Source organism: Myodes glareolus, chromosome 1, assembly GCF_982192425.1.
Source record: "Myodes glareolus chromosome 1, mMyoGla1.1, whole genome shotgun sequence".
NCBI lineage: Eukaryota > Metazoa > Chordata > Mammalia > Rodentia > Cricetidae > Myodes > Myodes glareolus.
Genome location: NC_142026.1, coordinates 2,989,034 through 3,017,032, shown reverse-complemented (window position 1 = coordinate 3,017,032; position 27,999 = coordinate 2,989,034). Strand labels below are relative to the sequence as shown.

General features: G+C 40.9%; 1 protein-coding gene across 1 annotated transcript in view; it reads right to left on the bottom strand.

The window, feature by feature from the left end:
- Positions 1-7,903, bottom strand: part of Cyp20a1 (cytochrome P450 family 20 subfamily A member 1) — a 41,478-nt gene extending 33,575 nt beyond the window's left edge. The window contains 4 exon segments of the mRNA XM_087896319.1: positions 4,495-4,516; positions 4,518-4,574; positions 7,806-7,822; positions 7,825-7,903. Coding sequence (XP_087752445.1) covers positions 4,495-4,516; positions 4,518-4,574; positions 7,806-7,822; positions 7,825-7,903 — 175 coding nt within the window.
- Positions 7,904-27,999: the final 20,096 nt, after the last annotated feature.

The window sequence follows — 27,999 nt, the reverse complement described above, 5'->3', positions numbered from 1 at the left end:
GCGGTCCTGACTTCTTTGCTCATGTTCTACCTTCTTCTGCTCCTCATAAGGACCTTGGGAGCTCAGTCCAGTGCTCCAATGTGGGTCTCTGTCTCTATCTCCATCCATTGCCAGATGAAGGTTCTGTGGTTATATGCAAGATATTCATCGGTGTGGCTATGGGACAAGGCCAGTTCAGGCACCCTCTCCTCTGCTGCCCAAGGGACAATCTGGGGACCTCTCTTTGGACCTGGGAACCCCTATAGAGTCAAGTCTCTTGCAAACCCTAAAATGGCTCCCTTAATTAAGATATTTACTTCCCTGCTCCCATATCCACTCATCCTCCATCCCACCCATCCCATTCCCCCAAGCTCTCCTGAATCCTCCACTTCTCCCTTCTCTCTACCCATCTCCCTTTACATCTACCCTCCACCACCCCATGCACCCAACTTTTGCCTGGCAATTTTGTCTACTTACAATATTCAGGAGGATAACTATATGATTTTCTTCAGGTTCACCTTCTTATTAGTTTCTCTAGGATCATGAATTATAGGCTCAATGTCCTTTAATTATGGCTAGAATCCACTTATGAGTGAGTACATACCATATTCCTCTTTTTGGGTCTGGGTTACCTCGCTCAGTAAAGTGTTTTCTATTTCCATCCATTTGCCTGCAAAATTCAAGATGTCATTGTTTTTTTACCGCTGAGTAAAACTCTAATGTGTATATATTCCATACCTTCATTAACCATTCTTCTATTGAGGGGTACCTAGGTTGTTTCCAGGTTCTGGCTATTACAAATAGTGCTGCTATGAACATAGTTGAACAAATGCTTTTGTAGTATGATAGGGCATCTCTTGGGTATATTCCCAAGAGTGGAATTGCTGGGTCCTGAGGTAGGTTGACTCCCAATTTCCTGAGAAACTGAAGGGTCTTGTTTTGAACCTCCCTTTTAATCTGCATTTGCTGCCTTGGTGATCTCTGGTCTCAAGATTTTAAAACTACATAACAAATACTTTCAAAATTTCACTTCTAGTCAGGACCTCTTTCCTCCAATAAATTTGCATAAATTTAACTGCAAACTCAACATTCCACCTAGGTACCCAAAGCATTTTACACGTAGCTTCCAACATACCAAACTCCTGATCACTCTGCAAAACCATATCTTCCTAAGGTTCACCATCTTGTCTTCTACCCTCTCGCTCCATATTTAACTCATTAGCCAGTGTTGACAGTTCTGTCTTCAGAGCACAGAATTTTCTGTTGCTCCCATATTTCTGTCCCTCATTACCATCTGGTCCAAGCTTTAGCCTCTTTCTAGCCTGCTTCATTGCAAAAGCACCTGAATTACTCCTTCTGCCTCTGTTCCCTGGCCTCATCCACATCTCTCACCTGTAATTTGCATCACTGTACCATATTAGCTTCAGACACACTGGGAGTAGTCAGCCCTCTGAGACTCTGAGTCATAGTCTCTCAGCCGAACTTCCCTTGAACATCCAGGCACCCCATGGTCTTATAATTGTTGATCAACAATAATCTCAAGTGGTGACCCCCATCAGAATAATCTCCAAGGATGCCTCTCCGCCCCACACTCTCTAGCTTTCCAGTCTTTTCGCCACAGCAATTTTCACACTATAAATTTACTAATTTAGGTCATTTCTAGTTTCTTCCGACTAGAATGAGGTACAAGAATTCTTCTTATTTATTAATATCTCCCAGAACTGAACACATAACAAGACAGTATAAATCTTGACCAAATAATGATAAGACTTGAATAACTGACCACACATTAGTGATGGAAAGGAGGATTTGCTGATAGTATACTGCAGTACTTCCCACACTACAGCACACTGGAATCATCCGGGAGGCATTTTGTAAAAGTAGTAAAACACAAATCACACCTCACAGCAATCGAATCTAAGTGTTTGGAGGTAGAAACCAGGTTTCAATATTAAAACAAAATAGCACAAATTGTTGTGGTGTAATGAAGCTTGGGAATTACTGTGACTATTTCTGAAATTTAGTTTTTACAAAGGGGAATTAATCAAATGATGAGAATGGCAATGAATACTATCATATGAAATGTATCAAATAGGTCATAATCTTTAAGAGAAGCTTATGAAGCAATACCATTATATATGGAAAATAATCTGTTGCTCTCATGAAGCCTTTTCTTCTTCTTTGGGGAGGTGGGTTTCTAACTCCTGGATTCAAAGTATGCTTCCGCATACCAAGTAGCTGGAACCACACATGTGCACAACTGTGCAGGATCTTTGTTTTAATTACCCTGCCTGGCTCCAAGAAAAGAAAATAAAGCAGGTCATAGTAAACATATTAATAGATTATTGGCATGAGCATGGACGGCTCAGTAAAGTGTGTTCTGCACAGACATGAGGACCTACATTCATATCCCCACTGGGACTCGCTGCTCAGCTGGTCTTGCCTAGTCAGTGAGCTTTAGGTTTAACTAGAGTCTCAAAACTTACACTCAAGAGTGACAGAGGATGACGTCAGACATCCAGCTCTAGTCTGCAAGAGCACTCGTGCTGTCTGGCTGGCCCACCGTTCATTTTGATGGTCTGGCACCTTATTTTTTGAGATAAGGTCTTTCACTGGACCTAGAGGTTGGCATTTCAGTTAGGTTGTCTCTGTTCTCTCAAGTGTTGGAGTTATGGGTGTGTGCCACCACACCCAGGTTCCGTACAGGTGCTGAATCTGAACTCAAGTCCTTGTGCCAGCACATTACCAACCAAGCCACCCCCAGTACTACAAAATATGACTTTTCTATGTGAATTTTATTTTTTATTTTATAAATGTCATTGATGTCTATTTTTTATTTCTGTGTGTACACACATGTGTGAGGGCATGCAGGTGCCCACAGAGATAAGAAGCAGCTACCGGATCCCTGGGAGCTGGAATTACAGGTGTTTGTGTTCTCCCCAATGTGGATAAGGAAGTGAACTCAACTGCTAAGCCATCTTTCCAGCCCCTGTATGTAAATTTTATAAACCACTGTCAGACAATTTAAAAAATATTATAAAATTTCACTCAGTTATAATGACAGTATTTATTTTTTATTTTGGGAGACTGGAGAGAGGGCTCAGCAGTTGAGAGCACTTGAAAACCCAGGTTCAGTTCTTAGCACCCGCATAGCAGCTCATAAATGCCTGTAACTCTTGTTCCAGAGGATTCAACACCTCTTCTGGCCTCCTAGGACACTGTACACACATTGTGCAAATATGAACATGCAGGCAAAAAGTCATTCATAGGTGGGCTCATGCATTTAACCCCAGCACTTGGGAAGCAGAGGCAGGCAGATCTCTGTGAGTTCAAGACCAGCCTGGTCTACAGAGTGAGCTCCAGGACAGCCAGGACTCAAAAAAGAAGAAGAAAAAGAAAAAGAAGAAGGAGAAGGAGAAGAAGAAGAAGAAGAAGAAGAAGAAGAAGAAGAAGAAGAAGAAGAAGAAGAAGAAGAGAGAAAGGAAAAGAAAAAATAAGCAAAAGAAAAAAGCTCATTCATATAAAATTATTGAAAATTTTAAACCAAAGTTACAGAATTTTAAAATTGTGATACATTTTCACAAATGTCTATAGAATATTTAATCATTTTGACATTATTTCCTTAGCAGTTTCTCTAATACTGGATATTTAGTTTGGTTTTTGGTTCCTACTTACAGGAACAGTATTGCCAATAATAAAGGTTAGACACCACGCTCAGTGGTAGACCCCTGCCTTGCGCCCTCAGCACCACACACACATATGGGCTGGAGGTGGCTCAGCAGTCGAGAGCATCAACAGCTCTCTCAGAGAACTTGAGTTTGATTCCCAGCACACACTTGAAGGTTCACAATTGTCTGTAATTACAGTTCCAGAATATCTGACCCCTCTTCTGGCCTCTGTGGGCACCAGGCATGCAAGCGGTGCACAGCTGCACATGTAAGCAAAAAAACTCATACACAACAAATAAAATAAAATTTAAAAAACCATAAATATTTTCTTCTTTTAGAAAATTTTACCAGTGTTTATTATTCATAATACATACTGTTGAATGGCTTTCTAGTATCCCTGTACACTTTCCACAAGCCATGCACTGAGGGCTCACTGTGCAGTGAGGGTCAGCTTCTACTTACTGCTTTTTCTATCTTTCATTGAAAAACTATCCCTGAGTGAAATGTAGAAGGAAAAAGCATAGAGGAAAAAAAAAAACACCATTAATCTCACTATTCAAAGATAAAAGTACTAAAATCAGGGGCGTTATCTTTTAAACCTATTAAAATCTGAGGGTGAGACCTGGAAATCTGTTTGGTTTTTTGTTTTGTTTTTTCCTGAGACAGGGTTTCTCTATGTAGTTTTGGAGCCTGTCCTGGAACTCACTCTGTAGCCCATGCTGAGTGCTGGGATTAAAGGCGTGCGCCACCACTACCCAGCTGAGACCCGGGGATCTGGATCAGCATTAGGATAACTGCCTACCATGCAGTACCCAAAAACTAGTTAATTAAGAGAGGCTAAACTTACTGTCTTGATACTGTTTTCTTCTGAGTGGCATTTTTATTAAGTGACCCATCTAAAAAGACTTTTCCAATATCAGACCAAACCTAAAAACAGGAAACATGTACGTACTATTGTGCATAGATCTCCCCACAGTGCTGAGCGACAGAAATTGTTGAGTATTGCAGTCCTTCCTCACCGGCAGACCTGAGCATCTGAGCTCTTCCTTTTCATCCGGCTGTCCGATCATGTGACCCACAGTTCCTGAGAACGGGGCTCAGACAGTTTGTTAATGATTTCAATCAAGGCACTTTCAAACTAATTTCAGCTGGCATATGAAAAGTTTCTTTTCTTTCTTCTGTTTTGTTTCTTGAGAAGGAGTTTTTCTGTGTAGTCCTGATTATCCTGGAACTTGCTTTGTAGACCAGGCTGGCCTCAAACTCACAGAGATCCTCCTGCTTCTGCCTCCCGAGTGCTGGGATTAAAGACACGTGCTACCACTGAAAAGTTTTACACAGGGTAGAGGACGTAGCTTGGGTAGGGCAGCGCTTGTTTGGCTAGCATCCAACAAGCTCTGTACTGGATCCCTGGCACCAACTACACCTTAGTATGATGGCCCACGCCTCTAATCCCAGCACTTAGAAGTTCAAGGTCATCCTTGGCTACATAGAAACCAGCCTGGGTTATATGACACCTTTGCCATATGTGCCCCACACCCTCCAAACCCAGGCCAAAACCAAGGAGAAGAGGAGAACAAAGGGGAAACAGAGACTGAAAAGGACTTGGCAGCAGAAAGAGTCCTCAGGTTTTTTACTGTATATATGTAATCCCCTAAGATTCAAATATGAGGGAAAGAAATAAATAACAAGCAATTATCATTTTTTATTTCACTTGAGATGTTGATGAATATATACTAAGCCAAGGAAATGTTAAAATTTAGTCTAAGATTTAAAGAAAATAAACAGAAAAATAGCTTCTAATCTTTCAAAGCTGGATCATTATACAAGAAACAAATCTTTAACTTAGTAACAATTCAAAAACTGTGAAAAAAAGTAATAGAAAACCACACTAATGAATGAATAAATATTTATAAAATAACAGAGTTTAATCAAGTGTTTCTAATACTCACCTTAAAATTATTGCAAGCCAAGTAAGCCAGGAGTGGCACATGCCTTTAATTACAGCACTCAGGAGGCAAGGAGGTGGAGGCAGGAGAATTTCTGAGTTTGAGGTCAGCCTAGTTTACGTAGAGAGTTCCAGGACAGCCAGGGATACACAGAGAGACGCTATCTCAAAAAACAAAAACTCACAAAAATTATTAATGTGTACATTTCAGAACATTTCAACATAAGATTGGAGATGGTTCAGTTGCCTTAGTATGAGGAGATGAACCTGATTCCCAGAATCCACACAAAAACGTGGAGGACTGGAGCAAAGACCCCATAGTTAAGAGTGCTCACTACAGTGTGACAAGCAAAACCCCTCTAACTCTAACACCCCCTTCTAAGCTCCACACATGTACAGATGCACCACATGCAAAATCATGTGCATACACTAATGATATAAATAAATAAAACAAGAAAATAAAATAAATACTTTAAGTATGTGTACTGGCTAGTTTTATGTCAACTTGACACATTACAGTCATCAGAGAGGAGGGAACCTCAACTGAGAAAATGTCTCCATAAGATCCAGCTGTAAGGCATTTTCTTAATCAGTAATTAATGTGGAGGGCCCAGTCCATTATGGGTGGCACCACCCTGGGCTGGTGGCCCTGGGTTCCTTAAGAAAGCGGGCTGAGGAAGTCATGAGGAGCAAGCCAGTACGCAGTACCTCTCCATGACCTCTGCATCAGTTTCTGCCTCGAGAATCCTGCCCTGACTTCCCTCAGCAATGGACTACATGTTGCAGTGTAAGCTGAATAAACCCTTTCCTCCCCAACTTGCTTTTGGTAGTGGTGTTTAGTCACAGCAACAGTAGCCCTAACTAAGACAGTGGGCTTGGGAATGCCCAACTGTAACTGTAGCACTGGCAAAGTAGACACAGGAGAATCCCTTGTTAGGCAGACTGATGAGTTTCAGAAAAATGAAAAGACCCTATCAAAGGACATGGATGACAATCCTAAGGATGACATCTGAAGTTGTCTTCTGATCTTCCAACACACACACACACACACGCACACATACACAGGCATATGCACCTGCCAACACACATGTAATATTAAATAGTGACATGGTAGTAGCCTTCAGCTCCTGGTGACTTTGTTTAGAACACATTGCTTTAACTATTAAACTGGGTGTGGTGGGCATATAACTTTAATACCCAGCACTTGGGAGGCAGAGGCCAGCAGATCAGATCTCTGTGAGCTCGAGGCCAGCCTGTCCTCGAGTGAGTTCCAGGACAGCCAGGGCTGCATAGGGAAACCCTGTCTCAATAGAAAGGAAGAGAGAGAGAGAAACAGAGAGAGAGAGAGAGAGAGAGAGAGAGACAGAGAGAGAGAGAGAAGGAGAGAGAGGAAAAAAACTATTTGTGGACTTAAATAATGCAAGGAATGGTTGCTCAAATCTGAGAAACAGTGGAGTTTATGACCTAAATATGATTTCAAAAAAAAGAAGTTAATCTAATGTTCATGTTGAAAACAACTTAAAAACTCCACATATGAGTATAAGAAAGACAAAGTTACTCAGTTTAGACTGAATTAACCTTGCTCCTAATCATGTTCTCCTCATTAAGGTCTTCATGGTGCACTGATTGTGTTGAGTATCTTTCTATGTAGGGCACAATCTAGTTTTATTAAATATAGCTTTTCTCTTTGTTCTAGAATTTGATAGCACTTTTATAACATACTGGCTAAGTATTAAATTTTTTTATTTAATCATAGACTTTTTATATTTCAAAACGTGTTTGCCTAATAAGAAAACATCTTCACATAATACAAAAAAAGCCCCACTTATCACCCCTTCCACTGTTCTTTTTGGGTCAAAACAAAGATGCTTCCATATTGAGAGGCACACAGCTGGGCAGACGATTCAGTTGGTAAAATGCCTGTTGTGACACACACCTACAACCCTATGGTGGAGGTGATGATCAGACTCCTGAAGCTCACTGACCACAGAGCTCAGGGCTCAGGAAGAGAAACTACCTCAAAAGTAAGATGGGATAGATAAGAGGAAGATATTTAATGTTAATCTTGGGTCAGGATATACATGAGCTTGTGTGTACAAACAACACATACATACACACATACATGCACATACACACCTTCTTGAGAGATAAAAGTCAGCATTCAACTATGCAATCTGATGAAACAATCATCTTAAATGTTGCCTTTGACTCACTGTGCCATGATTTTTTGGAAGCGGATGATTTCCTGTTCATCTTCAAATGTACTACCCAGTACCAACTGTGTGACAGACTTCAAAGTAAAACCAAGCATCTGCTGGCTCAGGGGTACATGCTGGTTCTCTGGGTAGGACAGCCATTTATCTAATACTTTCTCTCTCTCTAAACCTTAAGAGGGAGTTGGTAAGATGGCACATGCCATCTACACAACTGTGTAGCCAAATTAAACATTCAGGTGTCTCAGGTGTATCTCAACCTGTGATTACATCTTCAGGGTTTTGGCCTTAACTTCAGCAAAAGAAAGGATTAATTTCTAAAACAAGACAGAATGACCACAACAATAAACACAGAAAATTTAAGCTAAAAACTCAAGGTGGAAAAATCTTAAGCCTAACGGACATTAGGCAGAACAAAATAGTAATACCTGATTTCAGACAGTAGAGATTTCCTGAAGTACCTGTGACTCAACAAAAAACATGAAGATGGGAAAGTGCTGGACATTGCTCTAAAGAGAGGATCCTCTCACAGCCTTTGCCATTTTTCCTCTTAACATATGTTTATCAAATCCTCTGTGAAATAAAAACAGTATGTACTAAAAGACTGCAAACTGTAGAGGGAAAAAAAACCAAGAAAAATAAAAAACCAAAACCAAACCAAAAACCCACCTTGATTTTTACCTCTGATTGTGACCCTGCAAAGCAAAGTCACTCCCAGTAGTTTGTCTAACCTAAAGTTCAGAAGCTCCACAGTTAAGCTGGGACAACACCTCCTCCCTTGCATGGTTGTGAAATGATTAGACTCCTGTCACATGAACCAGTAGAGGCTTTCTGAACTAGTAAATGCAAAGTCTTTAATGTGACACATATTAAAGTTATGTCTCTTTTTCTGTTACCTCTATTCAATTCTATTAAAGTTTAATTCCAGGTTAAGGAGTTACAATTAAGTCTTGTGAGCAAGAGAACAAATATTCAAAATAAAAAGATTTAGCATTTCTTAGGAATATACCTCCTTAAAGGGAAACTTTTGGAATATAAATTTATCTTTGGGAAAATACAAGAAAGTCCTTAAGAATTCCAAAGTGTCAAACTAATCAGTAGAGACATTTCTTACAAGAACTTTGATGTACTACAATGCAACTTTCAAGGTGACAGTGTAGCTGGGTGTTCGGTCACATGCCCAGCATGCACTGGGTCCTGGGTTCAGCATCCAGCACTACAAAACAAACATGAATTCTGTGCCTCCAACAAATCAACCCCCAGACAGCAGTCTTTCTCTAGGAAGATGAAGAGGAGAGTGCTAGAAGCCATTTCTTAGTTTATCGCTGTGCGCTGTGTGGAGAAGTGTGCAGAAATCTCATGCCTTCCCTGTCCAGGTGTGAGTCTGAGTAGCATTCCCCTGGAACTGCCTGGCCCAAGCCCCACCACCACTGACAGTGAATGGAAGCAGAGCCTGTGTGGAGGTTGGTGCTGCAGAGTTGGGAGAATTCACGAGGCGTTCAGAACACATGCTCCTAAGAGGATGCGACTTACTGAATCAGGGTGTCTATTTGTGCATGCCCACAGGTAGACCACATGCTCAGGAAGACCCCAGGAGACACTCAGCTTTCACATCTGGCAAGCATCAACATCTGTACAAGCAGGAAGTAAAAGCTAAGGTTAGATATAAAGAGCTTGGGTAAGTGTTAAAACAGAACTCCCAACATAAAGTCAATCTATAACCACGAAAGAGTTTTCTTCTTTTTCTTCCTTTTCTCCCCTCTCTCTCTTTTTAAGACCGGATTTCTCTGTGTAGCCTGTGTCCAGCTTTCCTCCTTTTCTTACTGGCTCAAGTTTGGTGGGTGAATCAACACCCTGACTGGGCACTAAGCTATGGGAACAGATACTTAAGCAGCTGCATTTGACCAACAACAGACCCCACAAGGATAGTTTAGAAAAGACACTAAATGAGAAACTAATAATTACCACACAGGCAGCAAATGCAAACTCCCAGGCAGGTGGAGAATCTGACATCAAGAGTTGCCCCATATTAATGTAAAGTGTACAGTTTTAAATTAAAAAAATGAGGCACACGTGCGCGTGCACACCCACACCCACACACAAAGTCTGGTAATCCACAGGAAATAAAGACCCGATGGAAACCATCTATGAAGAAGCTCAGGCAGCAGACTAAAGAACAAGCCTTTCTCTTGTGCTCTTTTCTTTGCTTGTCTTGTCCACTTTTGATATGATAGTTTTTGTTTTATCTTACTATAGTTTATTCTGTTATACATTTTTATTATACCTTAGAAGCCTGTTTGTTTTCTAATGAGAGACAGAAAGGGAATGAATCCAGTTGGGAAGGAGGTGGGGAAGAACTGGGAGGAGAAGATGGAGGGGAAACCAAAATCAGGATATATTATGTGAAAAAAATCTATTCTCAATAAAAGGAAAAATTAGGGTTATATATTCCAAAACATGAAAAGAAAGAATAGACTTTTGTATCAATTAGATTAGACAAAGAACAAAAAGAAACTAAGCTAATGAAGTCTCAGTGAACAATGGCTATCAATTAAAGGACATACTTTAAAGAGTACTGCCTAAGAGTTCAAGGCAGAAAAGCACAGGATTAAAAATAAAACTTTATCAGATTGACTCAACAGTAGGCTTGAGCAGACAGACTGGAGTCATCAATGAATGAATGAAGTGAACAAATGAAGTCAGAAGAGGGTGTGAGGTTCCCTGGAACAGGAGTTGCGACCACTTGTGAGTCATGTGGATGCTGGGAATTGAAGAACCTGGGTCTTCTGCTAGAACAAGTGTTCTCACTGACCGAGCCCTTTCTCCAACTCCTTGATGAGATCTTTATTGTGCTTATTTGGCATATATTTATATGCTATGGGTGAAATGTGAGATTTTGTTTAGGCCCATATGAGTCAACAGACTTGAGGACAGACAAATCAAGGGACAAGACAAGCATGAAAAATGGCCCAATAAGTATGACTGACCGAGTCTTGACAAAAAGTTCCAGGAAAGTTCAATGGGATCATCTTTTAAACAACTAAACAGGTATGTATGAAAACTAGACCTCAGTGTAACCAACCGCACAGCACACAAGGATCAGGACACAGGCCTAAAAAAAATGAGAAAGACATTGAGCTTGTAGAGAGGGAAAGGTGCTGAGATTTTAATAAATGCCAACCATGAAAGAGAAATATCAGCAAGTAATAGTTCATTAACGCTGAAAACATTTGCTCTTACAAAGCGAACAGAAAAAGATCTCACAAAACATGTATCTGACAAGGGACTAGCACACACGGTATTTTAGAAATTTTTGGACCAGGTGATAGTGGTACATGCCTTTAATTCCAACACTTGGGAGGCAGAGGCAGGTGGATCTTTGTGAGTCTGAAGCCAGCCTGGTGTAAAGAGAGAGTTCCAGGACATCCAGGGCTACACAGAGAAACACTGTCTCAAAAACAAACACACAAATAAAAACCTCTTAGAACTCAGTAACAAATATGAAATAAAATACAGGCAAAGAATCTCACATTTCACCCAAAGCATATAAATATGTGGCAAATAAGCACAATAAAGATCTCATCAAGGAGTTGGAGAAAGGGCTCAGTCAACGAGGACACTTGTTCTAGCAGAAGACCCAGGTTCTTCAATTCCCAGCACCCACATGGCTCACAAGGGGTCACAACTCCTGTACCAGAGAACCTCACACCCTCATCTGACCTTCTAGGACACCAGACATGCACACAGTGCCCAGGCACAAATGGGAACTAAACACTCATAAGTAAATTTAAAAGGATCTCAACAATAACTCAGGTTATAGAAAGAAGAGGGAAATCAAGTCACTAGATTCAGAAAAACTTCTTCTTGAAATGTTGTGTGTGTGTACACGTGCATCCATGTTAATGATTTTATTCTGCTCTATTATATAGATTTACTATCATTTATTTAGTTAATCTATTGTTGAACATTTAAGGCTCTTTCAATTTCTGCTATGATAAAGTGCTTAAAAGGTAATCTTCTAATCCACCTCTTAATGCATTTAGCTTCTATAAAATGTAAAATAGCTGGATTAAAAGATAATGTGTTTATAAGATTCTCATCAAGTACAAAAATTAAGGAGAAAAAAATAAACAACAAAATAAATAGAACAGTATTCTTCTCTATTCAAGGATGAAAGACTTTGTGTCACATGATTTTACATAATTCATGCACAGATAACTTTAGATAAGTCAAATGACTCACACCTCAAGCTGAGAAAGGGCAGATGTGGCACTACAGTGCAATAGAGAACAAGCCTTTCCTATGGACTATACTGTGTCAGCTGGGCAACCCCATGGAAATACTGGCCAGTCTTTCCTATGGACTATACTGTGTCAACTGGACAACCCCATGGAAATACTGGCCAATCTTTCCTATGGACTATACTGTGTCAACTGGACAACCTCATGGAAATACTGGCCAATCTTTCCTATGGACTATACTGCATTAACTGGACAACCCCATGGAAATACTGGCCAATCTTTCCTATGAACTATACTGCGTTAACTGGACAACCCCATGGAAATACTGGCCAATCTTTCCTATGGACTATACTGTGTTAACTGGACAACCCCATGGAAATACTGGCCAATCTTTCCTATGGACTATACTGTGTCAACTGGACAACCCTGTAGAGAGCTGCGTGATGCCACGCCTTAAAGGTGGCGCTGGTTTCCGCCTTCCACCTTCCCAACGGTGAGTGCTCTCAGGTGTGAACAACTCCATATATGGCTAACGCTATCTGGCTTGCTTCCACGTTGCTGGACCTATCTGCATTACCCACGTGGCTTGCTGGGGTTGGCTACCCAGAGGTTATTTAAGCTGTGGGTTGGCTCTGCCCAGGGCGAGAGGTGCGAGAGGTGCGAGAGGCGCAAGAGGGTGAGAAGATTGTTCAAAGGTCCTGAATAAAACCGCAGTGAGAAGAGTCCGGTGTTGTGTCTTCCTTGCTGGCAAGGTGGGCGTGGCACAACCCCATGGAAATACTGGCCAATCTTTCCTATGGACTATGCTGCCTCTGGAAGCTGTGTACCAACTTAAGTTCCTCAGCAGGGTCCTAGTTCCAACCTCATGATAAAATAAATCTCAGCATTGCTTCATTTGGCTTGAACTGTTTTTTTGCTACTGGCCATTTCTATGCACCTTCGCACAGTACATGTTCATTCTTTTAACCTTTTCCTACTGGGATCCATTTTGTTCTTCAGGTTGTAGAAGAGCTGTGTCACATAGCCAATTTTTACATGAACCACAGGGTAACTCACAGCTAATGTTGAGCCACCCTGGTAAACTCTTTCTTTTAAGTCCCTTAAACACAAACTGGGCTGTGATCTATTCATGCCTTAGTCCAGTGGTTCTCAACCTTCCTACTGCTGTGACCCCTTAACACAGTTGCTCATGCTGTGGTGACCCCCAACCATAAAATTATTCTCATTGCCACTTCATAACTATAATTTTGCTACAATATTGTAATTTTGTCATGAATCATAATGTAAATATCTGATATAGGGTGGCGAAAGGGTCATTTGGCCCTTCAAGGGGGTTGTGGCCCACAGATTGAGAACAGATGCCTTAATCCATCTGTTTTGTAGGACTCTGAGAAATAATGCACGTATTATAACTGACTCACCCAGAATTTTTCTGTTCTCTCTGCAAGCATAGAGTATATGACTCTCTTTCTGTGTGGGAATGTTAACTGTCTCAGCTGAGAAGTCTAATAAACTTTGTTTGTTAATTTCAGTAGTATACACGGACTTAGTACTAGAAGAAATGTCCAAATATATAAAAATATTTTCTTTCTCTGACATCTTTTAAGTCTGCCACTCAAGTCTGTCACATGTGATCAATGTACATTAACAAGAGTGACAGTTCTTGATTCATTCCAGTGACCAAATCACAGGAGAATGTCTATGCTGAAATATTCTATTACAAATTATCCTCACATAGGTAAATCACATGTATATGATGTATAAACTGCCAAAACTCAAGAACAAGTCAAGCGGTGGTGGCGCATGCCTTTAATTCCAGCACTTGGGAGGCAGAGGCAGGTGGCTCTCTGTGAATTCGAGGCCAGCCTGGTCCACAGAGTGATTTCCAGGACAGGGCCCAAAGTTACACAGAGAAACCCGCCTTGAAAAATTAAAAACAAACAAATAACAAAACAAAACAAAACTTCAAGAACATACGCTATCAATTTTGTCATACATCTTCTAAGGATGCAACAAGAGACATCTTCAAAATAAAGTAAAACACCACGGTAATTTCAACTAACATAAAACCACATGACAGAAACATTAACCTTAAACTATACCTGGATTATAGTTTAACAGACATTGTTATTCTTTTGCTCTGGTCCCTTTAAGGGCAAGCCACGCCCCCTCCCAGCCACTTCTTACCCCCTGGTTGCCATCTTAACCTTCTCCCCATTCTGTCCCCTCTCTCGGCGTGTGCACATGTGTCTCCTCTATGTCTGTCTCCATGTCTTTCTTTCTCTCCCTCTTCTTTAAGTAATAAATGTTTACCTTTATGTTTAGCCTTACGTCTATTTATTATGTCCTGTAAGTCTTTTATCTGCCGCAACCGCCTGCCTGCTCTCCAGGCCGCATGGCGGGACCAGCTCTGCCGCTTGCCTCGGGGAACCTGCACCCCTCTGGCAGCAGACTCTGCCTGGCTTGCAGGCCACTCGGGGAACATGCATAATTATATTTTTTAAACAACAACAGACATGATTCAGAATTCGTTTGTTTGTTGAAACAATTTCAACCAGGCATGGTAGCACATAAATTCGAAGCCAGCCTGGTCTACATAACAAGTTCCAGGGCAGCCAAAGCTACATAGAGAAACCGTATCTCAAAAAGAAAAAAAAAAAAAAAAGACAATCCAATTATACAGCCCAGACTGATCTCAAACTCTCAACCTCCCTGACTCAGTCTCCTCAGTGTGAGTGTGAGGACTGCATGCACCACCATGCCTCGGAAATTCTGGAAAGTAAAGAGCAATGGCACTGGATATTGATTCTACTGCATGGACTGACTTTGTGGGAGCTTGGTTTGTTTGGATGCTCACCTTCCTAGACCTGGATGGAGCGAGGAGGACCTTGAACTTCCCACGGAGCAGGAAACCCTGACTGCTCTTAGGACTGGAGAGGGAAGAGGAGGGGGAGTGGGACGGAAATGGGAAATGGGAGTGGGACGGAAATGGGAGTGGGACGGAAATGGGAAATGGGAGTGGGATGGTGGGGAGGAGGTGGAAATTTCTAATAAATAAATAAATAAATAAATGAAAGAAACAAAATTTCTTTCAAAAATTAAGCAACTATTTAATAATTATTATACAATTACTAGTATTTTGTTTTGTTTAATTTTGTTTTTTCCAATACAGGGTCTCAATATATAGTCCTGGCTGTACTGAAATTCACTCTGTAGACCAGTCTGGCCTTAAGCTCAGAGATCCACCTGTCTCTGTCTTCAGAGTGCTGGGATTAAGGGTGTGTAAAACAATACCTAGCAATTGTTAATATTGTTAATATATCAAGGAAGAGACTTTTAATTCTGCCTTGCATTAGGATGTTAACAGTACTAAAGAATATAATAAAATTATTCAAGCACAATCACATGAGAGAAGAACCAAGCTACAGAGAGGCAATATAACCTTGTGGGTAAGACATAAGCCTGGTGCCAGATGACCCAATGGTAAACCGTTTCCTATGATTTATTGTTGTATGACCTTGGGCATACTACTTGGTTTCTTCCTCTTTAAAAAGGGGAAATAATAACATTTACCTATAACAGTTTCAAGGATTAAATGAAATGAAATAACTCGTTACTCAAAACGTTTGGCTATTTGTGCAATTTTATCAGTTAAGTGAATTCTTACGTTCTAAAATCCAGAAGAGCCTGTTTCATCAGCACATAGCTCAGAAGGCGTGGACAAAGCCGCACAGGAGTACAAAAGAAAGACAAGTGGTGATTCCTACCACGGTCAGGACATGGAGGAGCTGGAGTGCAGAGGCAAAGTAAAGAAGGGTCAGTCATCAGAACACTCAACTTAGATCTGAACCAAAGACACTAAGATGCAGAAGGTTGCTGTGGTGACTGTAGGCTGTGACCCTGGGAACGGTAAAGAAACTGTTCTCACAGAGCACTCAATACTTTTTGCTGACTCATCACTAACGTCACTATTTACTTGCTACTTATCTATTTATTTTTCTGAGGCGGGGCCTCCATAAACTGCCCAGACTGGCATCAAGCAGTCTTCCTATGGTTCCCAGTAATATATATTAATATACATAATAATACATGGTGAAATCGTGACTTGTTTATACAGTTAGTTTCCACATTTTCCATAACAATGACACTTTACTTTGATAAATTATTTTAACAGGTCAAAGGTGAGTAGATTAGCTTTGGATGGAAAAAAGAATTCTTAGGACTAGACAAGAGAACACTTGCCTAAAATATGTGAGGCCCTTGGGTTAATACCAGCATTGCAAATGTGGGGAGAGGGGAACAGGAAGAAAACAAAAGCATTCCTTGAGAATTAAGATCAAGAGAAAGAAAAAATGCTGAGATGGAGAGTTTTGCTGAAGGCATGAGGAAGGCAGGGAGCTGACAGTTAAGGACTCAGCAAAGCAGGAAGCCAGAACATCTGCAAAGGGCCAGCAGCAGCAGGTCAGGATGAAGGTAAGGGCAGAAACTGCCCAGTAACACACAGCTCAGCTGAGAGCCTTTAGGGATAGAAAGGAAATGGTTTGTGGTTAGGGCTGAGTATCAAATGTTCCCCCGGAAGGTCCATGTGCAGTGCACTATTGAGACTGAACCTTGAAGCACTAAATTTATTAGTGGCCTAATCCACTGATAAGCTAATTCATGGCCAACTGGGTAAGGACGATCAGAGAAAAATTGGTTGCTGTGCTACAGCCTCAGCTCAGGTTTAGGTTCTGAGTTGGGGAAGGGGCATCAGCATGAGGAAAAATTTTGACGACCAGGTGGGTTGTACCCAAGTGGCCCTGAATAGCATGAGCCATCTTTATTTTTCTACCAAGCTTACATGAGCAGCTTTATTATTGGCTCCTATTTTTGACTTTTAAGAAATATGTAGTAATTATTATAAAAGCCCCATTTTTCCCCTTTAAGGTTCCCCAAATACACTTTCCCATCCAGTATATAACATTATTCTAGACATAGAGGTCAGCATTTTTGCAGGCTTAACTAAATATCCAGTCAGACTCATCCTGCTCTTGCAGCACTGATGTCAGCTGGCAGGGACTTGTGGTTACAAAATTAAAAAGCAATAGACATGGGTACAATGCTTTAAGGAAAACAATATTCAAACCCAGACAATTCTTTCTATATTCTACAGGAGGGTCCCATGTCTCCATCCCTCTGTAAAAGGCAGACTTGGATACGGCACTCTTCCCACCCCACTGGACACTTCTCGCATCAGTTTAGGCTCCTGTATATGGTAAAGATGGATCTATCCATCCCATATTTTACATTGCATTTTTTCCCACTGTCTCATACTAGGTCCTATCATTGATTCTATATGATTGGTGCCCAAGGAACTTGCTCTCGACAGCTGACACTATGTCCATTCCTGAGGCCTTTTCCCTAGTCTGCATATGCAGGCCTACTCTCTTTTCCAGAACTGTGAGGCACGGTTAATGTTCCAAGTATCGTTTTTTTCATGTGCACCTGTCTCTACTGAGTCAGAAAAGTTCCCAGGATTAGTAAATGAGGTTATTAATTCCAGATAAAAGATTTGAAAAGCATGACACTCCCCACTGAAACTTAGGGGAAAATATTCAAGAAAGAGCAAATGTTTTTCAGGGAAAAATAATAACGGTTGCTCGAGTGCTGACAAAAGAAAACTAAAAATTCCCCAAAGAATCAACAAGATAACGAGAGAGAAGAGCCTGCAAGCTGCACAAATCTTGCAAATTCCTACGCTGTCCCATGGACGACAAGTCCATTTCCACAGGTGCCCTGCCCCAGGGAAACCTGTTGGACAGGTAGTCATATGTTTGTCTGCGACTAAGCTGCAGAGCTCCAGACAGTTGGTCACTAGGAGTGTGTCTGTGAAGGTGCATTTGCCCCACACCACCCCTTCTCACCCTCTGCTGCCTTCAGGTTGGCAGCTTTCTTTCAGTTTTTCATCATGCTTCTGTCTTGCCACAGGCTAATAAACAGTGGAACCAGCCACCAGACAGAAAAACCATCAGCCAAAATACATTCTGCCTCCCTTAAACTGTTTTCCTGGTTACTTTTCCAAAGCAATAAAAATCGACTACTACAGTATGGATAAGTGTCATTGTACTCAGACTTTATAAATCACATGCAGAACTTCCTGAAGATGCTGGGCTCCCATCCCACTGACTCAGCATATCCAAACAGAAGCCCAGTAATCTGTACTTCAAGGACAGTTTCATGTATGCTTAGATCATGCTTAGGCAACAATGGCTTAAGACTGGCCGAGGAGCCAGGAAGATGGCCCGGTGATGAATAGAGGATGAGAATTTAATTTGGAACCCCAGCCATCAGTGGTGGCCTACTTTTATTTCACCACTCTGGAGGCAGAGACAGGAGTTCTGTGGCACAAGCTGACTAGTTAGACCAGACAAGTCACCCAGCGCCAACAAACATACACCTACCTAACACTACAAATGATAATAATAATACAATCTTTAAACAGTCAGCTTAGAAAAACAGGTAAGAGAAGAGTGGCAAACATAAGGTATACTGGTAGACTAGAGACACCCTGTACATACTGTTGTCTACACTGCAGACCAAGCACTTACCACCTGGGACACTGTACACACTGTTGTCTACACTGCAGACCAAGCACTTACCACCTAGAACACTCTGTACACATCGTTGTCTACACTGCAGACCAAATGCTTACCACCTGGGACACTGTACACACTGTTGTCTACACTGTAGACCAAGCACTTACCTTTAACAGGAGAGAAAAGTTATTCTGCAAAGTGGCCATCATCACATTTCCATAGAGTGCTCCTCATGTGGTTTTTGTACACACCCCCACCAGATTCATACCCTAATGACTTCAACATGGTTTCAAATGGGTCCACTGAAATAGACAGATTCAGTATTTCTATACTAAAATAATAATTCAAAAGAAAAAATATTCAACAAGAAAACAGAGGTCAGTGAGGTAAGGGGAGACAGCCGAGAGCAGGGCCATCTTCTGGCAACACCATTAACAGCCTTTTGTAAAAGGCTGTTCAATGGTCAATGAGAATGGGCAAAATTATCCTGATTCAGAATTCCACTGTGCTTCACTAAAATGAAGCACCTGCATAAAATGCCCATGACCGGAACTACTATTTCAAAAGATTTGTTTTCTTTTTGAGCCTGGATGTTTTGCTTGAATGTATGTCTGTGAATCACATGCAGGCAGAAGCCATCATAGTGCACTACACACTCTAGAATGGGAGCTACAGGCAGTTGTGAGTCTTCATGTGGGTGCTGGTAACTGAACCTGGGTTCTCTGGAAGAGAAACCAGTACTCTTAACCCCTGAGTCACACTCCTCTAGATACACACGCACACACACACACACACACACACGCACACACTTTAAAGCAAAATGGATAATTTTGTGGGTTGTTTTCAAGTCTTAGAAATAAAATCAGCTGATCTCACTTTCTCTTTTCTATTCCTTTAGTAGCTGTATTATTCATGTGCAAACACATTACTAAAAACAATTCAAAAAACACAGAAAAATACAAAGAAAGTAAAATCCATCCTAAATCTCAGTTGCTGTATACAATATGACTAGATGGCCTGACCAATGAGCCCCAGGAAATGCTATCCCCCAGTTCCAGGATGACAAAAGCATATCCCCACACCTGGCTTTCCGCATGGTCTCTGGGGATCGAGCAAAGGTCTTCAGCCTGTGCATCAAGCACCTGACCAACTGAATCCTCTCCCCAGTTCTGAACTACATTTTGATACAAAGAATAAGGCAAGGGTTAATTTTTTTCTAAATAACTATTCAGTTTTGTCAGAAATATCTGCAGTCTTTAGCCTGCTATAAAAATGCTATTTTTCCTGAGTACCTATTCATCTAGTAAGTACTTACCACTCGATTCCATCAGTCTAACCCTATCACTGTCTGAATCTTTAAATCAATCTAGTGTTTTATATTGCACTTGTGACACTATTTCTTTCACTAATATCCCTCAAGCTTTCCTAGCTACTCATAAACATTAACCCTTTCAGATGTACTCTGAAACTATTTTCCATGGTTTCCTCAAAAGAACCCTGAGGTAATTTATAATAGGATTGCATTGTGTGTATTAACATGAGGGGCCTGCTCTTTGGGGTTTCTGTCCCACCCAATACCCCACAGCTGGCAAGCCCCAAAGAAAATCACACAGAGGACTCAATAAGATTATAAACTGATTGGCCCATTAGCTCAGGCTACTTATTAGCTCTTATAACTTATGTTAGCCCATTATTTTTATCTATGTTAGCCACAAGGCTCAGTACCTTTCTCAGCGTGGCAGCTCACATGTTGCTTCTTCAGTTGTCTGGGCAGGACTGTGAGGAATGGGCCTCCTCCTTCCCAGCATTCTCCTGTTCTACTTCCTATCTGGTTTACCCACCTATACTTCCTGCCTGGCCAATCAGCTTTTATTTAAAACATGATTGACAGAATACAGACAATTCTTCTGCACTACTTCCCGCTCTGTTTTTTTTTCTGTTTTATTTTTTTATTTTTTTTCTAAAGTTTATTAAATTATAAAAGTTTCCATTTCCGCCCCACCTCCCAACACCCTCTCACTCCCCCCACTCCCTCTCTTCCTCCCTCTCCATCCCTAAGAGCAGTCAAGGTTTCCTGCCCTGTGGGAAGTTCAAGTTCCTCCCCCCTCCTTCCAGGTCCAGGAAGGTGAGTATCCAGACAGACTGGATCCCAAAAATCCAGTATATGTAGAGGAAACAAGTCCCAGTGTCATTGTCAATGGCTTTTCAGAAAGACTCCAAGCCAGCCACATTCAGAGAATCCGGCCACATTCAGAGAATCTGGTTGGATCACATGCTCGTTCAGTCCCAGTCCAAATGGCCTTGGTGAACTATCATTAGATCAGTCCCCTTGTATCAGTGGGTGATCACACCCCTCTCGGTCCTGATTTCCTTTTTCATGTTCTTCCTCCTTCTGCTCCTCATTTGGACCTTGCGGGGCTCAGTCCGGTACTCCAATGTGGGTCTCCATCTGTATCCCCATCCATCGTCAGATGAAGGTTCCCTCTGGTCTTACCTTCTTTGCTCACGTTCTCTTTCCTTCTGCTTCTCGTTTGGACCTAGGGAGTTAAGTCCAGTGTTCCAATGTGGGTCTCTGTCTCTATCTCCATCCATTGCCAGATGAAGGTTCTATGGTGATAAGCAAAATATTCATCAGTATGGTTATGGGCCAAGGCCGGTTCAGGCACCCTCTCCTCTGTCCAGAGAACAATCTGGGGATCTCTCCTTGGACCTGGAATCCCATTTATAATCAAGTCTCTTGTAAACCCTAAAATGACTCCCTTAGTTGAGATATATTCTTCCCTGATCCCATAGACCCAGCAATTCCACTCTTGGGAATATACCCAAGAGATGCCCTATCATACCACAAAAGCATTTGTTTAACTATGTTCATAGCAGCACTATTTGTAATAGCCAGAACCTGGAAACAACCTAAGTGCCCCTCAATAGAAGAATGGTTAAAGAAGGTGTGGAACATATATACATTAGAGTTTTACTCAGCGGTAAAAAACAATGACATCTTGAGTTTTGCATGCAAATGGATGGACATAGAAAACGCTTTACTGAGTGAGGTAAGCCAGACCCAAAAAGAGGAATATGGTATGTATTCACTCATAAGTGGATTCTAGCCATAATTAAAGGTCTTTGAGCCTATTATTAGTGATCCTAGAGAAGCTAAATAAGAAGGTGAACCTGAAGAAAATCATGTAGTTATCCTCCTGGAGATTGGAAATAGACAAGAGTCCCAGGTAACCTCGGGTGCATGGGGGGGTGGGAGGGTTGTTGGAAGGGGAGAGGGTTAGAGAATAGGGAGTAGGGGAGGAATGGGGAAAGCTCGGGGGACTGGGATGGGGGAGAGGGAGGAAGGATGGATATGGGATCAGGGAAGAATATATCCCCCTCTGTTCTTTAAACAAAGGAAAATATTCATAGTTCATTTTTGGGGAATGTGGGCATAGTTTTCCAGGCTACTTCCTGCTGGTTGGGGGCACTGATAATCTTATGGAGACCTAAAGAAAATTTAGAGTTATAATCAAGTCCTGACTGGAGTATTCAGTGAGTCTTGATCATCTCAGGCAGCATCTTGAATCTGTTCTGGATGTAGAACTCTGTCATCTGGGCCATCTGTTCCTGCCGGAGATTTCTCAGGTGGTCTTCCTTTATCAAACTGGATTTTTCTTAACTCAGAATGAATCTACAGCCTCTCATTTTCTATGGAAAGAAAAGCAAAATCTCTTCTCCAAAGTAACATACCTTTTGACTTCAGTTTTGAAGCCAAAGTATTTTCAAAATACCTATCTTGGGTTAGTTCAGCAGCATTTATAAACAAAAGTCTTTTAGCAGCTGTTGCTCCTCCTCAGCATTCAAACAATTCAAAGAGAGCATAATAACATACAGTATCAAGATTCTCTGTGTATTTTCCATCTTTATGTGGCTTTACTTTAACCTCTATTTCTTTTATTTTTACTTTTACTTTTTGAGACAGGTTCTCTGTATATCTTTGTCCTGGAATAACTCTGTAGACCAGACTGTCCTCAAATTCACAGAGATCTGTCTGCCTCTGCCTCCCAGGCATTGGGATTAAAGGTGTGTACTTCCACACCCAATTACTCTCTCTCTCTCTCTCTCTCTCTCTCTCTCTCTCTCTCTTTCTCTCTCTCTCTTTTACTTTAAGAATTTTAACCTTTAGCCTGCATATATTTTAACACACTGTAAACCATTTAGAGGTTTTCTTTGTCTTTGAATCTCTCTTTATTGTATAACTCTCTTTTTCTGACCATGTGAGTCTTTAATGGGTAGGACTAAAACCGTGGCTTTGACAGTTAGATCCAGCCCATTCCTTAGCTTTCCAGCCTCATGGCTGAGGTACCGGCTGTTGCCATTTTTATTACCACAACTCTATGGCATTTCAAGGTCCTTGCCAGCAAGCAAGCTGCAGCATTCTGCTCACAGACCACACTCAGTTGGACTGCCTTCCTGAAAGAGTCAGAGTTTACCCTGGCAGGATGGCCCAGAAAGCTGGCATTTTAAAACGGCACAGCTTTTTTTCCTGCTATTGCTGAAAACTGAAAAGCATGTGTTCAGCTTTTCATCAATACCATTTAAGTGTTTCATGACAGGACCTCTTAAAAGAGCTGCAGGGTTTTGCAGCTAAAGCTGAGTCAGGAAGCCTCTCTTAGATGAGAGCGTTTCCTTGCCTCTTGCAAGCAGAGCAGACAGGAGAAATTGCAGCTACCAAGAAAACATGCTTTACTCTATTCATTCCCAAGCTTTCTCAGGCTTTCTGTGGATTCAGTTATCCACGTGGGTGCCATTTGTAATAAGTCTTTGGGGTTGCAGTGTTGTTTGAGTACATCAACAGTGCCCAAACCACAAGATGCCTCCCAGATCAGAGAGAGGCCACAGGCCCGTATCTTTCATGCAAATTAACCAGGAAGTCAGGCAAACTTCCACTGTTCACAATGTCTGGAAGATTACCACCTCTGATAAAAGACAGATATGTCGTATAATCAATTTAACTTGAAAAAAATCAGAAAGGCCACAGTCGATGCTGAATTAACAGTGATAATTGATTTAAATTATTAAAAAATCTCAAATTTGATTATATTTGCCATCTTTCTGTTTCTGCAATTGCATTTAGCAATCAAATGGATTTTCCTGAGAATTTTGAAAATTCATGACACCAATGAATGAAACCAAATAAGAGCAACACAAGGAACATCTGATGTGGTCAGTCAGTAGGAGAATTACCCAACTGTTCTCTCCTACCTTGACAGCCACGGGAATGCTCACAGCCTGACGAAACCCTAAGATTACCTACAAGGGTTATTTGGTTTTTCTGTCCTGTTTCTATCTTATTTTCAGCTTTCTCTGGATGGGGAAAGGGGGAAGTAATGAAAGACAGCCTTCCTCTCAGACTGTAAAGAAGACTAGGTTGTATGCCCAGAGGTAAATTTAGATAGAATGAGTAATGTAAAAATAATGTTTAGGACTGAGGCTGTAGTTCAAAGGCACAACACTTGCTTAACAAGCTTGGGGCCTTGGATTCCATCCCCAGCACAAAATTTAAAAAAAAGAAGAAGAAGAAGAAAAACTCCATGAAAACATAGTTTTGTTTCAATGCTGAAAAGAAAGAAATGATAAAGGAAGAGATTTGGTAAAAAAACACAAACAAACAAGCAACAACAAAACCTTACTTTCCTTCAGCTAGCGCAATCCCTGGAATCCTGCAGCTCGTCGGGAAGCCTGAGTGGAGAAAACGTGAATGGCTATGTAATGAATTGTCACAGATCTGAGAAGCCCTACATGTTTATACATGACGTCTCCAAAACCTTAAACAATAACTCTATAATTCAGCTGAATCCAAGGACTCATTTCCACATCAAAACAAAGCTAATGGACTCTTGGTATAAGGAAGAATTATTGAAACTACACGATCATCTCATTAGATGTTGAAAAAGCCTTTGACAAGATCCAACCCCCTTCATAATAAAGGTCTTGGAGAAAGCAAGGATTCAAGGAACATTTCTCAACATAATAAAGGCAATATACACCAAGCCAACAGCCAATATCAAACTAAATAGAGAAAAACTCACAGCGATCCCACTGAAATCAGGAACAAGACAAGCTTGTCCACTCTCTCCATATCTATTCAAAACAATTTTTGAGGTTCTAGTTAGAGCAATAAGACAGCAAATGGAGTTCAAGAGGATACAAATTGGAAAGGAAAAAAGTCAGACTTTCACTATTTGCTGATGATATGATAGTATTCATAAATGATCCCAAAAATTCTACCAGAGAACTACTACAGCTGATAAACACCTTCAGTAATGTGGTAGGATACAAGATTAACAACAACAACAACAAATCAGTAGCCCTCCTATATAAGTGATAAATGGGATGAGAAAGAAATCAGAGAAACATCACCCTTCACAATAGCCACAAACAACATAAAATACCTTGGGGTAACTCTAATTAAACAAGTGAAAGACTTGTATGACAAGAACTTTAACTCTTTGAAGAATGAAATTGAAAGGGGTATCAGAAAATAGAAATATCTCCCACACTCATGGATAGATAGGATTAACAGAGTAAAAATGGCAATCTTGTCAAAGCAATCTACAGATTCAATGCAATACCCATCAAAATATCAGCACAATTTTTCACAGACCGTGAAAGAACAATTTTAAATTTCATATGAAGAAACAAAAAATCCAGGATAGCCAAAATAATTCTGTACAATAAAGGAACATAAGAAGGCATCACCATCCCTGACTTCAGGCTCTATTATAGAGCTATAGTAATGGAAACAGCTTGGTACTGGCATAAAAACAGACAGATGGAATCAAAGTGAAGATACTGATATTAACCTAAACACCTTTGAACACCTGATTTTTGACGGAGAAGCAAAAAATATAAAATGGAAAAAAGAAAGCATCTTCAACAAATGGTGCTGGCATAACTGATATCAACATTTAGAAGAAGGCAAATAGATCCATATCTATTGCCATGCACAAAACTCAAGTCCAAATGAATCGAAGACTCAACATAAATCCATCCATACTAAACCTCATAGAAGAGAAAGTAGAAAATACACTTGAATGCATTGGCACAGGAGTACACTTCCTAAATATAACACCAGTAGCACAGACACTGAGAGCAACAATTAATAAATGGGACTTCCTAAAACTAAGACACTTTTGTAAAGCAAAGGACATGGTCAACAAGACAAAACGATTGTCTACAGAAGGGGAAAAGATCTTTACCAATGCCATATCTGACAAAAGGCTGATCTCCAAAATACACAAAGAACTCAAGAAACTAGACCTCAAACTACCAAATAATCCAGTTAAATCTGGGGTACAGATCTAAACAGACAATTCTCAATAGAAGAATCTCAAATGGCCAAAGGACACATAAGGAAATGCTCAACATTCTTGGTCATCAGGAAAACACAAATCAAAACAACTCTGAGATATCATTTTACACCAATCAGAGTGACTAAAATAAAAAACACTGGTGGGGTGGTGGTGGTGCATGCCTTTAATCCTAGCACTCAGGAGGCAGAGACAGGAGGATCTCTGTGAGTTCGAGGCCAGCCTGGTTTACAAGAGCTAGTTCCAGGGCAGGCAACAAAGCAACACAGAGAAACCCTGTCTCGAAAAACCAAAAAAATAAAGTAAAAAAAGATCAAAATCACTGATAATAGTTTATGTTGGAGAAGATGTGGAGTAAGGGGAACACTCCTTCACTGCTGGTGGGAGTGCAAACTTGTATAGTCACTTTGGAAATCAGTATGGCAGTTTGGCAGAAAATTAGGAAATCAGTCTCCCTTAAGACCCAGGGACCTTTTCAATTCAACTTTTGGGCATATACCCAAAAGAGGCACAATCAAACCACAAGGACATTTGCCCAATTATGTTCACAGCAGCATTATTCATAATAATCAGAATCTAGAAAATACTTATCTGTCCATCAAGTGAAGAATGAATAAAGAAAATGTGGTACATTTACATAATGGTAAAAAAATGACATATAAATTTGCAAGCAAATGTATAGAACTAGTAACCATCCGGAGTGAGGTAAACCAGACTCAGAAAGACAAATATACTATGTACTCATTCATAAGTGTATATCAGACACAAAGCAAAAGATAACCAGCCTACAGTTCACAACCCCAGAGAAGCTAGAACCCTCTTCCAGAAACAGATGAAGCAGATATAGAGATCTACAACTGGGTCGAGCTCCAGGTGAAGAGAGTGATAAACGATAATATAAACAAAGGGATCAAGACCGTGATAGGGAAACCCACAGAATCAGATGACCCAAACTTGTGCAAGATCACCGACTCTTGACTGACAACTGGGGAACCCTCAAAGGACTAGGCCCCATGAATATAGATGACAATGCTCAAGGTGGCTTGGGTAGTATATGGGGCCATTGTTAGTGGGACCAGAATCTAACTCTAATGCATGAACTGACTTTGTAGAGCCCATTCTCTTTGTAGAGATACCTTGCTCAGTCTAGGCATGGGTGAGGTGGGGTAGAGGACCTTGGTCTTGCCTCAGTGAGGGAACAGGGAAGTCATAGATGAATTCCCAGGGGAAGCCTTAACTTCCCTGAGAAGCAGATGGGAGGTGTGGTGGGAGAAAGGGGAGAGGGAAGACAGAAAGGAGGGAAACTGGGATTGGTATGTAAAAAAAAAATTAATTAATTAAAAAAAAAGAATTATTTCAGGTTGGGCAGTGGTGATGGCGCACACCTTTATTTCCAGCACTCAAATTAAGGTGAGTTCAAGGCCAGCCTGGTCTACAGAGCAAGTTCCAGGATAGCCTCCAAAGTTACACAGAGAAATCTTATCTCGAAAAATCAAAACCAAAAAGAAATTTCTATAATCTTCCCTTGACAATTTTTCAAAAAATATTTTTAAGAGTTTAATAACTGCTCTATCAGTTAACCATATCATGTATATTTTTCCTCTCTCTCTCTCTCACTCTCTCTCTCTCTCTCTCTCTCTGTGTGTGTGTGTATGTATGTATGTGTGTTTGGCTACAGACATATGTACATAGGTGCATGTGTATATGCATGTAGATCCCAGAGACTAACACTGGTGTCATTCTCAAAGGCTGTCTGCCTTGGTATTTTGAAACAAGGTTTCTCACTAGGATCTGGAACTCCCTGATTAAGCTAGGTTGGCTATCCAAACAATTCCAGAGATAACCATACGGGGACTAAAACTGTGTCCTGCTTCATGTGTGTGTTGATGATTGAACTCAAGACCATGCTTGCCAAGCAAGCACTTTACCATCACTCTAGGCTCTCTTTCAAGGACATTCTCTTATTTCTCTTGTATGGAACCTATATATGGTCCCATCCACCTGGCTATAAAAAGAAAAAGAG